The 14,384-nt window shown below is 47.7% G+C and overlaps 1 protein-coding gene across 2 annotated transcripts in view; it reads left to right on the forward strand.

Moving 5' to 3' along the window:
- The window catches only part of LOC144695870 (mitogen-activated protein kinase kinase kinase 5-like), a 174,921-nt gene that overhangs the window by 41,697 nt on the left and 118,840 nt on the right, over window positions 1-14,384 (forward strand). For both annotated transcript variants that reach the window (XM_078566913.1, XM_078566914.1), the window contains exon 7: window positions 7,066-7,236. In XM_078566913.1, the coding sequence (XP_078423039.1) occupies window positions 7,066-7,236 (171 nt within the window). The remainder of the gene's footprint in view (window positions 1-7,065; window positions 7,237-14,384) is intronic.

Raw genomic sequence — 14,384 nt, forward strand, 5'->3', positions numbered from 1 at the left:
GTTTTGAGTCACCGGTGTCAGTCAGAGCTCAGTGATAGCCGTCTCCTCAGAGTCAGAAGTCATGGGTTCAAGCCTCACTCCTGAGATTTGAGAGCATGTAATCGAAGTTGACAGTGTGGCACAGTACTAAGAGAGTGCTGCACTGGTGACGGAGCTGTCTTACCAATGAGGCATTAAACTATGGCCCTATCTGCCATTATCACTTTGTGGTTTGTGGGACCTTGCCACATTTCCTGATTTACAACTGTAACTACACTTCAAGAATTATGACGTTGATGGAAAGGGCTTTGGGACATCCTGAGGTTGTGAACGGTGCTGTTTAAATAACAGAACTGTGGGTGTACCTACAGCACAGGGACTGCAGTGGTTCAAGAAGGCAGCTCACCACCACCCTCTCAAGGGCAATTAGGGATGGGCAATAAATCTGGCCCAGCCTGCGAAGCCCACATCCCATGAAAGAATTAAAAAAAGAATCATTGGGCTGCACCCTCCAGTAGAGTGGCGATTGAGTTGGATTGCCACCCCACTCATAGCTCCTTACCGGGAAATCCAGCCATTCCCATCTCGTCCGACTTTCCAACTTGAGCCGAGCAAGATCCATGCAGCACAGCGGGTTCCCACGGCCGCCTGTCCAGGGCTGCGGCGTCGGAGGACATGTCCTCTTTTTTTATAGCACCAACTGCAGCCTGGGGGGAGGAGGTGGGGGGGTGGGGGGGTGGGGGGTGGTGGAGTGGAGTCAGGGTGTGGGTGTTCAGGGTTTGGGGGTGTACTTGGTGGGGTGGAGGGGGTTAATCAGCTAGTTGGGGGTTCCCTTGGGGGTTTGGGGGAGGGTCAATGGGTACTCCGGAGGGGGATAATGGAGGGGTGGGGGTAGTGAGGCGAGTTCCGTAGCCTTGGGTGGGGGGGTTGTCGGGAGGTTTGGAGGGAGTCTGTGGGGGGTGGGGGGGTCGGGGTGGGTTAGTACAATAGTTAACCAGAAGCTAGAATTGGTTTTAATTCTTCTAACTTTTAGGTAACTATTGCTGTAACACAGGCAGAACTATCCGAAGTTTGTGATTTAAATTGCATTTTTGGATGGTTCCCAGTGCAGGGCAATTGCCCATCAGAAGTTTGAACTTCTCGGGCAATTGCTGTGAAATCCTTACCTGCGTAACTCTGGTGGGGGTTCCCCTGCATATCTTTGGAGTACCCCCCGATACACTGCCCTGGAGCTCGGAAGTTATGGGCCAATATCTTCTAGAATTCCTTAGATGCTAGAACAGTTTGCTAGGATTGGAAAGAAGCAAATTTAACCTCACTATTAAAAAAGGAGGAAGAGAGAAAACTGGAAACTATAGACCAGTTAGCCTAACATCAGTTATTGGCAAAATGCTAGAATGTATTATTAACGATGTGGTCACAGGGCAATTAAAAAATCATAATATGATTAAGCGAAGTTAACACAGTTTTATCAAAGGGAAATCATGTTTGACAAATCTGTTAGAGTTCATTGAGGCTGAAACTAGTTAGATAGATAAGGGGGAACCAGTGGATATGTAGTCTATTTGGATTTTGAAAAAGCGTTTCATAAGGTGCCACACAAGAGGTTTTTGCATAAAAATAAATTTCATGACAATGGAGTAATATATTTGCATGGATTGAGGATTATACTGTCCCTTTTGAGGGAGTTTGCTGTGTGCAAATTGGTTTCTGTGTTTCCTACACTTCAAAAAAGAGCACTTTGGGATGTCCAGTCATTGTGAAAAACACTTTATAAATACAATTTCATTCTTTCCTTGATATTATTGCCTCTGTTTACAGGTTGTAGTGAATGTAAGGTGATGTTTCTTGTTTTATACCTGGGTTTAAAATTAGTGTCCAGGGGATAATTTAGCCTTTAATTAACATTTCCAAGTCCGTGTAATTCTCAATTTGTACAGCTTCAGCGGGAAAGGTGGAGGGGGAATGGCGTGATTCGGATCACTGTTTACATTGCATTGTGGTGCTGCTAGAATCCTCCTATGTATCTCCAGGGCTAGGATCTCTCACCTGATGAGAAATTCAATCGAATAGTGGCTTGGAATGTGGTGACTAAATGTATCAGCTGAACGCAGACAAATAGACAGCCATTCCACAGTGTATGTGAGTCTAGCAAAACCCCTGGACATAGTAAAGTGAAGTAGGCGGCCCAACAAGGCAAAAGCAGGAGCGAGAAACAAGCAGCAAGGCAGATTTAAAAGCAGGGAGAACAAGAAACTGAGGGTAGGAACTTTCAGTAAGAAAAGGAAGAGTAATTAGAACCTACAGAGATATCGTCACCACTGAGGGAGGGAGGGGGATCGGAGGGAAGGAGGGAAAGCATGGGAGGAAGGGAGAGAGGTAGAGGTGGGAGTGATAGAGCAAAAATGGTGAGAGAGAGAGGAGGAGAGCAAAAGAGAATGGAACTCAGACAATATCCATTTCTGAGTAGATTTGTTTTCTGACCTTTGGAAATATTTTTCTGTTGTGTTCAGTAGGCTGCAGTTTAGCAGTGGGCCAACATGAATCTTGATAAGCAGTCACATTTGAATAATATTTAAACATCAACCTGGGGACATTTATTTGCTCAAATATGCAAGTGCCAGACTACTTCTTAATGAGTTCTAAAGGTCCTGGGCGTGACCTGCTGTGGAGTGTAACTTGATCTTCCCTTGCTTTGTGGTTACTGATGTAAAAGATGAAAAATCGATTCATTTTGGCATGGAGGAAGTGAAGGATTGGAGATGCTTTGCATTGGGGAAAGGATGACTTCCTGATTTCAAACAGTAATAATGAACTTGTACAAAGCATTGATGAGGCCATGGTTAGAGCACCATGGGCAGTTTTGGTGGCTGCAAAATATGGGAAGAAGTCAAAGCCTATAGAAGGCATACATTCACCAAGGTCACACCAGCTATAAGAAGATAAGGGAGATATTAGAATTACTTACATCACAAAATGGAAGGTTAAGCGATATACGGTAGAGAATTTAAAAATTATGAATGGCTTGATGGGGTGAGCATGTGAAGACTATTTTGTCTAACAACCCCTTGGTACTACAGAACTTGAATATTGCTGAAAAGAGAGACATGTTGCTGAAGCTTTTCGTCTTGCACTCATCAGGACAAACACAAGAATGCCAAGTTTCAAACAGTCACAACAATTCATACTACAGGAGAAAAGAGCTAGATGCTGATTGGTTGGTCAGCCAACTTTGATTGGCCAAGGCATTGTCATGGAGAAAGCATCAGGAAACCATAGGTTACCCAAGTCTCTGGGTAATATTAAAAAGGTGCAATGGTTGAACATATTCCCTTTGTTTACGGAGAACAGGTCCCTGCATATGCTACATGTTACATTGTATGAATGTTTGTTTCTTTTGAATTACCTGGAGGCTTGGGGAGCCTATAGCCTACCACTCTTTCTCCATGATAATAACTCGGTCAATCGGAGTTGACTTGCCAACCAATCAGCACCTTTTTGTCATATAGTATAATTATTGTGATCATTTGAAATTTGGCATTTTTGTGCTTGTCCCGATAAGCACAAGACAAAAAGCTTCAGTGACATATCTCTCTTTTTGGCAACATTTTGACTTGTTGGGAAGTGACTGACAAAGGGTCATCAGTTTGAAATCCTCACTAAGAGAGTGAGCAGACGGCTTAGGAGGGAATGCTTTACATAAAGGGCTGTTGGAGCATGGATTGGTTGAGACAGAGCACCTTTTATTGGAATTTAGGGCAAATATTTGAAATTGAGGAACATACAGGTGTATGGGAGGGAGTAGAGTAGTACAGTTTGCGTTGAATTGTTCTAGCAAAGAGCTGGCATATACTTGATGGAACAAATAGCCTGCCTCTGCTATCTCATCTCATTTGACCCGGGTGAGTTAGAGCCGCACTTAACACCAGTGTAACATCTTCCATTTCCCACACCAACCAGTCTGAGGGAGTCTGGGACCATAGTTGACTGCTCTTTCAGCCATTATTCTCCACCCTTTGGAACTTCTCCCTCAAAACCACTATCTGCTTTAGACATTCCTTGTGGACCAGGCTTGTGAATCTTCCTGACCTTTCCGCCCCCCCCTTTCCCAACTCAATGTTCCCTTACATACAAATACACAAACTAGGAGCAGGACTAGGCAATTTGGTCCCTTGAGCCTGCTCCGTCATTCAATAAGATCAGGGCTGATCTGGTTATGGCCTCAACTCCACATTCCCACCTAGCTGATAACCTTTGATTCCCTTGTTTGTCAAGAATCTATCTACCTCTGCCTTAAAAATATTCATTGACCCTGCTTCCACTGCTCTCTGGGCAAGAGAGTTCCAAAGATGCACAACCCCCTGAGAGAAGAAATTTCTCCTCATCTACCTCTTAAATAGGAGACCACTTATTTTTAAACTGTGCCCATTAGTTCTAGTCTCTCCTAAAAAGAGGAACATCTTTTCAGCATCCACCCTGTCAAGTCCTGTCAGGATCTTATATGTTTCAATAAGATCACCTGTCATTCTTCTAACTTCCAATGGATACAGGCCCATCCTGTCCAACCCTTCCTCATAACACCACCCCACCCCCAGCCCCCCATCCCAGATATCAGTCGAGTGCACCATCTCTGAACTGCTTCTAACGTATTTATATCCTTAAATAAGGAGATCAAAACCGTACACAGTACTTCAGATGTGGTCTCACCAATGCCCTATACAGCTGCTATTCACCAACATGTAAAGCATTCTGCTTGTAAGCAACAAGCAAAGTAAAATTGTAGGGTTGCAAACACTGGATGAATTCCAGAAGTTTTTATCACACAACCTCCCACCTCCATGTCTCCTCTGTGTCAAACAAACAGAAGAGTAGAGAAAATGGAAAAATCACACGCTTTATTTGGACATCCTTCGGTCTGTCCGCAAGCATTACCCAGACCTCCCTGTCACTTGCCATTTCAACACTCCACCCTGCTCTCATGCCCACATGTCCGTCCTTGGCTTGCTGCATTGTTCCAGTGAAGCTCAACGCAAACTGGAGGAACAGCACCTCATCTTCCGACTAGGCACTTTACAGCCTTCTGGATTGAATATCAAGTTCAACAATTTTAGATCATGAACTCTCTCCTCCATCCCTGCCCCCTTTCCGATCCCCCCCGCTCCCCTTTTCTTCCCAATAATTTATATAGATTTTTCTTTTCCCACCTATTTCCATTATTTTTAAATGTATTTCCATCCATTGTTTTATCTCTACCTTTTAGCCTTTTTTGATTCCTTCACCCTACCCCACCCCCACTAGGGCTATCTGTACCTTGCTTGTCCTGCTTTCTACCCTTAATTAGCACATTCCTTAGATAATATCACCACCTTCAACACCTCTTTGTCCTTTTGTCTATGACATCTTTTGGTTATCTCCACCTATCACTGGCCCTCTATCCAGCTCTACTTGTCCCACCCCCCCTTAAACCAACTTATATTTCACCTCTCTTCTATTTTTACTTAGTTCTGCTGAAGAGTCATACGGACTCGAAACGTTAACAGTGTTCCTCTCCGCAGATGCTGCCAGACCTGCTGAGTTTTTCCAGGTATTTTTATTTTGGATTTCCAGCATCCGCAGCTTTTTGCTGTTATCTTAAGAGGTGATCCCTTGCAGGTTAGGATAAGCACCAACTACAGTCAGAAAGTGACTAGTGAAAAGTCCATGAGAACAAAAAAAAACAGTTTGTAATTTTAAAAGCACTCTACACCAGCCTGCTGCACAATTAGTCACATTTTAATGATTGCAGGTCTAGCCGCCTTAGTCAGTTAAAATGTAGATAGGCAGTCAGAGGTGGAAATAGCATGTTAATTATATTGCTAAGGTTCATAGATGAAGGGCATTGTTTAATTAAGTACTTAGAGCACTTATTAAGTCAGACTGCTGAGACACGGGTGTTGTAGGTTAGAGCAGACATGTGTAATGCTGCATTCTGTAAATAAACCTATTATCAAGAAAAGTATTGGTGTCTATTTTCAGACTTCACCAACTGACTTGGCATCGAATTAGCAAGGGGATACCAGATAACACTCTATGCATGTGTACAAGAATGATAAGGGGCTCTGTCTATCCTGATGTGAGGGATCAGTCACGTAGAGACACTAGAGAAGCTGGGATTATTCTCCTTAGAGTTAAAGAGAGATTTGATAGCGGCGTTCAAAATTGGATTTTTTTTCCAATTAAATAGTCATAAAGTCATTATGGCACAGAAAGAGGCCATTCAGTCCATCAAATTTATGCCGGCCCCCTGTAGACTGACCCGGTCAGTCTTACTCCCTCACTCCATCCTGCAGCCCAGAAAATTTATTCCCTTCAAGTGCCCATTCAATTTCCTTTTGAAATCATTGATCATCTCTGCTTCCATCACCCTCATGGGGGGCGAGTTCCAGGTCATTATCACTCGCTGTGTGAAAAAAAAGTTCTCCTTCACATTCCTCACACCTCTTACCTAAAACCTTAAATCTGCATTCCCTAGTCCTTGCACCATCAGCTAATGGGAACAGCTTTTCTTTGTCTACTTCATTTAAACCTTTCATAACCTTGAAGACCTCTATCAAATCTCCCCTAAAACTCTTTTTCTCCAAGGTGAACAAACCCAGCTCCTCCATCTGAACCTTTTAAATAAAACCCCTCATCCCTAGAACCATTAAGAGAAAAACTGTTTCCACTGACAGGAGGGTCAGTAACCAAAGGGCATAAATTTAAGATAATTAGCAGAAGAACCAAAGGGAAGAAGAGCAGAAATGATTTTACATAGAAAATCATAATGATCTGGAATGCACTGCCTGAAAAGGGAATTGGAAGCATTGCTGATAGTAATTTTCAAAATGAAATTGGATACATACTTGAAACTTGTGGGGCTGTAGAAAAAGAGCAGGGAAGTGAGACTACTCTGATAACTCTTTCAAATAGCTGGCACAGAAACAATGGGCCAGATGTCATTCTCCTGTGTATTTTGTGACGGTACAGCAAATGTGCTGACACGAAGCATCGCTGTTGCTGGTCAGGATTCTCTGACTGTGGAGATGTTTTTGTGAATCTTTCCGATAGGCGGAACCAACCTGGAGATCGGGAGAGAGCCCTCTCGGTGATCCTGCCGGTTGTGGAGACTGGGCGGCAGATCTCGTCTGATCTTTACTGTCTGTGCGGGCGTATATACAAGGATATCTTCATCAACTCTAACTTCACGGACTACGAGAGTCGAGACAAGTCTTGTTACTGGTAAGAAGTGAGTTTGTTCTGGACGTTCTTGCTTGTGGTTACAGAAATTTAATTTGTATTGTTGGGTTAAACACACTGATGTGATTAAAAAAAAATCCTCTGAGACCATTCAGTGCTTTACTTAGAAAGGGAGTTCTTGCCCTTTGTGTCTGAATTTCATTCTGGATCACTGCCAGTGTTGTATGCGCTTGTCCCAGTTAGACAGCGAGATAAGGACTTGACCTCTCATCCTGTCCCAGTTAATCTGTTCCAGAGCCGCACATTCAGATGGTAGCACAGTGATTATGTTTCTGGATTATTGATCCAGAGACCAAGACTAACAATTTGGAGACATGAGCTCAAACCTAACCATGGCAACTGGGGAATTTAAATTCAGCTAAGAAATAAATTTGGAATAAAAAGCTAATAGTGGCGACCAGATTGTCATTAAGATCCAAATGGTTCATTAGTTTCCTTTAGGAAAGGAAACCTGCTTTGCTTACCTGCTCTAGCCACAGTGACCCACAGCAATGTAGGTCTGTGGGTGTATGACATGGGGACACAGATTCAAACCTGTAAATGGTAACTTTAGTACTGTTCTCAGGAGGCTGTACTCACAGAGAGTGATCAGTATTTGGTAGAGTGCGAGAAGTGAAATCTCTGGAATAATTTAAAAAACAACTAGAGATGGCAATAGAGGGAGTGTAGTGTTACTCTGGAATTGACGGATTAAGATGGATTGAACAGCTTTCCTCATCTGGTGAACTGTTGGGGATTCCTGCACACTTAGGACAATCCTATTTTGACTGTAAAGAGTTAGAATTTCTTTTTTCTTTATTCTTCCAGGGGATTGGGTGTTACTGGCAAAGCCAGCATTTGTTGCCCATCCCTAACTGCCCTTGATCTGAATGGCTTGCTAGTAACTATTTCATAGCACAGTTAAGTGTCAACCACATTGCTGTGGGTCTGGAGTCACATGTAGGCCAGACCAGGTAAGGGTGGCAGATTTCCTTCCCTCAAGGGCATTTGTGAACCTGATGGGTTTTTACAACAATCGATGATGACATTTCTCCATTTTTCCTTAGTTCTGTTGAAGAGTCATGCGGACTCGAAACGTTAACTGTATTCCTCTCCGCAGATGATGTCAGACCTGCTGAGTTTTTCCAGGTATTTTTGTTTTTGTTTTGGATTTCCAGCATCCGCAGTTCTTTGCTTTTATCTTAAGGTTTAGAAGAGATTTACTAGAATGCTATCAGAAATGAGTAACTTCAATTTATGTAGAGCGACTCTCCAAGAGCTCTGCTCCACCAATTCTTGTGCGCAACTTTAATGCTCTGCCATTGGCAGTCATGCCTTCAGCTGCCTAAGCCCTAAACTCTTAGGAAATGAAAGCAGATTATCTGTCAATTATCTCTGATGATTGTGGAGCTTGCTGTGTGCAAATAGGGATCAACTCATGGAAGTACTTAAAACGCTTTGGAATATCCTAGCAGTTTTAAAAGGCACTGTATGAGATCTTTGTTTACATTTACTCCTCAAATTATTTTTGCTTTTAAAGTTCCCCATCCGCCTTCACCTTAGTCATTCAGCATTTTATCGCAGAGCTAACACCCAATTTCTGCTTAGCTGAACACTATCTTCCACACACAATTGGGAGACTCAAGATTGAGGTATGATGGGTTTTAGTTTTACAGCCATCCTGATTGCTGCTTCAGTGACCTCATTGCAGGTGTCGGCACAGCAAAGGGGAGTTTAGTTATCAACAGCACCTCAAGGGTTAAGAGAATCCATTCTTCACCGAGACAAATTTCCCCTCCCTCCCCCATCCCCACTCCTCAATCCAGGCCCTCCACCACTCGATAGATGTGCATGTTCCAACTTGGAGCCAAGCAATCCATGATATGTTAACCATAGATAATAGAAGCATTAATGAAAGAACATTGGTGAGTTTTTATTTTGCAAATTTTCACCACAATATTTATAGACTTAATGTTAGGCTGTCTCATGTTTCGTTAAAAAATTATCTTGCCAGCTTTCACCTCACTAGTTGGCAATTAGTGTGACAGGTTAGTGGCTGAATCCCAATCTCCAGACATCTACACTCCCAGCAACAATCACTGGATAGTGATCAGTAAAGGGATCACTGGTGGATCTCTTTTGATCTTATTTTCCTCTCCCCCTCTCCAACAACCCTTAAACTGTAATGGTGATGCTCCTTATGCTCTAGTTAAGATAGGCCAAGCACAGGCCAGGGATTGGATTTGTGGCCTCTGTGAACTGAACGCTTTACTCATCTGAGTGACCATGGCCCTGTTCTTAATGGTTCAGACGATTTAAAGCCAAATATAAACATAATTCCAGTTTGGAGTTAAACTTGCAGAATTCTGCCTGGCCAGTCAACGTGGCTTCTTGTTTGTCACTCAAAAAGGCCACGTTAGTCATTTAGCAAACAGCACCATTAATATTCTGACAGTGTTGAGCGGGATTCAGTGTGTGTGCTCTGTGGCTCACTCATCAAACATGTTTTTCTCAAGAGGAAGAATGCAAACTGAGTTATATTCACCAGCTCTGGGTGAGAGCTCTCAGCCTCACCAAGCAATTATCACACACTCAGCAGGTCTTGACAGTATTCAGAACCCTCTGATAAAAGGTGACAGACCTGAAATCTTATGTTTCTCTCTCTATGGCTGCCTGACCTGCTGAGTATTTCCAGCATTTCTGGTTTTATTTTAAATTTCCAGCATCTGCAGTGCGTTATTTTTGTGTTTGAGTTATCTCACACTGCCTGATTATCCGAATGAATTTGACTTTGCCTGTTGTGAAGAGATGCATGTGGATGTCGCAGTCATATTGTACTTGACTGTTATGAATTTATGAGGCACGGTCTCAATTTATAACACTTTGTCATGCCGGAGTCCCTGTAGTTTTGTGCTCTTGGGAGAGATTAAAAAGGAACCAAATTGGAAATGTGGTAAGTAGAAGTGGAAGGACACAGCACACCAGCCTAGCACTAGGAGTTGGAAAAGAGGTCAATATTTCACAGAAGTATTAATGTATTTTCCCAGAATTGGATGTAGCCCCTTTGCAAGGCCTTTAGTGAAAGATTGCCCCCTCACCCCATGCCCCGCGCCCACCGCCGCTCCCTGTCACTGGTCGCCTGTCGCCGCTCGCCCTGTGCCCCGCGCCCATTGCCGCTTGCTGTCACTGCTCGCCTGTCGCCGCTCGCCCAGTGCCCCGCGCCCATCGCCGCTCCCTGTCACTGCTCGCCTGTCACCGCTCGCCCTGTGCCCCGCGCCCATTGCCGCTCCCTGTCACTGCTCGCCTGTCGCCGCTCGCCCTGTGCCCCTCGCCCATCACCGCTCCCTGTCACTGCTCGCCTGTCACCGCTCGCCCTGTGCCCGTCGCCGCTCCCTGTCACTGCTCGCCTGTCGCCGCTCGCCCTGTGCCCCGCGCCCATCGCCGCTCCCTGTCACTGCTCGCTTGTTGCCGCTCGCCCTGTGCCCTGCGCCCATCGCCGCTCCCTGTCACTGCTCGCCTGTCGCTGCTCGCCCTGTGCCCCGCGCCCATCACCGCTCCCTGTCACTGCTCGCCTGTCACCGCTCGCCCCGCGCCCATCGCCACTCCCTGTCACTGCTCGCCTGTCGCCGCTCGCCCTGTGCCCCGCGCCCATCGCCGTTCCCTGTCACTGCTCGCCTGTTGCCGCTCGCCCTGTGCCCCGCGCCCATCGCCGCTTCCTGTCACTGCTCGCCTGTCGCTGCTCGCCCTGTGCCCCGCGCCCATCACCGCTCCCTGTCACTGCTCGCCTGTCACCGCTCGCCCCGCGCCCATCGCCACTCCCTGTCACTGCTCGCCTGTCGCCGCTCGCCCTGTGCCCCGCGCCCATCGCCGTTCCCTGTCACTGCTCGCCTGTTGCCGCTCGCCCTGTGCCCCGCGCCCATCGCCGCTTCCTGTCACTGCTCGCCTGTCGCTGCTCGCCCTGTGCCCCGCGCCCATCACCGCTCCCTGTCACTGCTCGCCTGTCACCGCTCGCCCCGCGCCCATCGCCGCTCCCTGTCACTGCTCGCCTGTTGCTGCTCACCCCGTGCCCATCGCCGCTCCCTGTCACTGCTCGCCTGTCGCTGCTCACCCCGTGCCCATCGCCGCTCCCTGTCGCTGGTCGCCTGTCGCTGCTCACCCCGTGCCCATCGCCGCTCCCTGTCACTGCTCGCCTGTCACCGCTCGCCCTGTGTCCAACGCCGCTCCCTGTCACTGCTCGCCTGTCGCCCCTCGCCCTGTGCCCCGTGCCCCGTGCCCATCGCCGCTCCCTGTCACTGCTCGCCTGTCACCGCTCGCCCTGTGCCCCGTCCCCATCGCCGCTCCCTGTCACTGCTCGCCTGTCACCGCTCGCCCTGTGCCCCGTGCCCATCGCCGCTCCCTGTCACTGCTCGCCTGTCACCGCTCGCCCTGTGCCCCGTGCCCATCGCCGCTCCCTGTCACTGCTCGCCTGTCACCGCTCGCCCTGTGCCCCATGCCCATCGCTGCTCCCTGTCACTGCTCGCCCCGCACCCATCGCCACTCCCTGTCACTGCTCGCCTGTCACCGCTCGCCCTGTGCCCCGCGCCCATCGCCGCTCCCTGTCACTGCTCGCCCCGCACCCATCGCCACTCCCTGTCACTGCTCGCCTGTCACCGCTCGCCCTGTGCCCCATGCCCATCGCCGCTCCCTGTCACTGCTCGCCTGTCACCGCTCGCCCTGTGCCCCGTGCCCAACGCCGCTCCCTGTCACTGCTCACCCCGCGCCCATCGCCGCTCCCTGTCACTGCTCGCCCCACGCCCATCGCCGCTACCTGTCACTACTCGCCCCGTGCCCCGCACCCTACGCCCATCACTGCTCGCCTGTCACTGCTTGCCCCGCGCCCATCGCCGCTCCCTGTCACTGCTCGCCTGTCGCCGCTCGCCCTGTGCCCCGTGCCCATCGCCGCTCCACGTCACTGCTCGCCTGTCACCGCTCGCCCCGTGCCCATCGCCGCTCCCTGTCACTACTCGCCCCGTGCCCCGCGCCCCACGCCCATCACTGCTCGCCTGTCACTGCTTGCCCCGCGCCCTGCGCCCATCGCCGCTCCCTGTCACTGATCGCCTGTTGCTGTTCGCCCTGCGCCCATCGCCACTCCCTGTCACTGATCGCCTGTTGTCCCGTGCCCATCACCGCTCCTTGTCACTGATCGCCTGTCGTCCTGCGCCCATTGCCGCTCCCTGTCACTGATCGCCTGTCGTCCCGCGCCCATCACCGCTCCTTGTCACTGATCGCCTGTCGTCCTGCGCCCATCGCCGCTCCCTGTCACTGATCGCCTGTCGTCCCAGGCCCATCGCCGCCCCCTGTCACTGATCGCCTGTCGTCCCGTGCCCATCACCGCTCCTTGTCACTGCTCGCCTGTTGTCCCACGCCCGTCACCGCTCCCTGTCACTGATCGCCTGTTGTCCCAGGTCTGTCTTTTTCCAAATAGCACTCGGCCTATTGTGCTCCAACATTTTTTGCTATTTTTTCCAATTGTAGGGAATTCAGAGACCAACCCTATTTCTCCCTCCCTCTGTGACTTTGTTTCCAAATGTTAGCAAACCTATGGCAGGATTAGGCGGGCGGATAACTTGGGTACAAATATAACTAATAAAAAGCTGGTAATCTTCTGGGAGGAATTCAGTTGAACGGCTCTTACTGTGTCATGAACCATTCAAGCTCAGCGCTCCTGCTATCAGAAACCATAAGATTGAATTCATGGCTTTATTCCAACCTTTATAACCTGTTACCCAACTGCTGCCAGCAGCTTTGTAAAACAGCCTTGAGGAGTACACTTAGAGGTGACTTCAACACTGCCTTGTTCATGTTATCTCTCAGTAGCCCCTTTCCTCCTGGCTCACTGCACTCCCTCTCTCCTGAACGAGCTGACTCCTGCTGCCCTATGGCTGCAAAGCTGCTGAAACTCTCCAATAAAGAAAGAAAGAACTTGCATTTATGTGGTGCCTTTCATCTCCCCCACACATTTCAAAGTGAATTACAACCAGTGAAGTACTACTTGAAGTGCAGTTGCTGTTGTAATGCAAAAAGCGTGACAGCCAATTTATGCACTGCAAGCACCAACAAACAGCAATATGATAATGACAAGAAAACCTGTTTTATGGTGATGTTAGTTGAGAGATAAGTATTGGCAGGGGCACCATGGAGAACTCTCTTTTGCGAAGTAGTGCCATGGGATTGTTTATGTCCACCTGAGAGGACCTCGGCTTAGTGTCTCATCTTAAAGACTGCACCTTCGACTGTGTGGCATTGGGAGTGCGAACCCTAGATTATGCTTACATTTCTTGTGTGGGACCTCAACCCATGGCCTATGACATGGAGTAACAGTGTTACCACTGAGCCACAACTGACACAGGTACCTTCCCTGAGCTGTGAATTTTCATTTGTGAACGTGCTCTGAGATTGGGGGCAAGCACAGGGTCATAGCCAAGTAGAATCTTGTCTGTACACGGGTGTATTTAAATATATACAGGATTGTGTACTTCACATAACCCTAGATTGCTTAATTTCTCCTTCCCCCTTTATTGCTTTAGATTCTCCAGCTTTCCTTTCCTGTTCATCGTTCATACATTTCATGTTCCTATTCTTTTCATATTACCAAGCTTGTAAATATGAGGATTTTGCTTGATGGTGACCTGCAGGGCCTCGCTTCCACCATTATTGTCCTTTGACAGAGGTCCCTGTCTGTGCCAATGGTGTTTATTTGTGCTGATGTCACCCTGAGCCGTTTTCTTCGCTATTTTCAGTGGCGATTCACTATTGCTTTCCACTGTGCTGTCGGTTTAGTCACCGACAACTTGACCATTGTGACAGGTAGTATTGGGCCACAGTGATACCAGTAGCAGGCCTCACACATCTGACCTGACCGGTTACTTACACTGCACAGTTATTCAGGAATTGGGCCTTTTACACTGCATCTGGGAGTGTTTGCTACTGTCGCTGGTTATGAAAGGCTGAAAATAATATCGTTCTCAGGTACCTTGATGAGAACAAGAATTGAAGCTAATCTTTGTTTCTCCTTAAAAAGTCATATATGACTCGAAACATTAACTCTGTTTCTCTCTCCACAGATGCCAATAGACCTGCTAAGTATTCCCAGCACTTCCTCTTTTTATTTC

Source organism: Cetorhinus maximus, chromosome 21 (genome assembly GCF_964194155.1).
Source record: "Cetorhinus maximus chromosome 21, sCetMax3.hap1.1, whole genome shotgun sequence".
Lineage (NCBI taxonomy): Eukaryota > Metazoa > Chordata > Chondrichthyes > Lamniformes > Cetorhinidae > Cetorhinus > Cetorhinus maximus.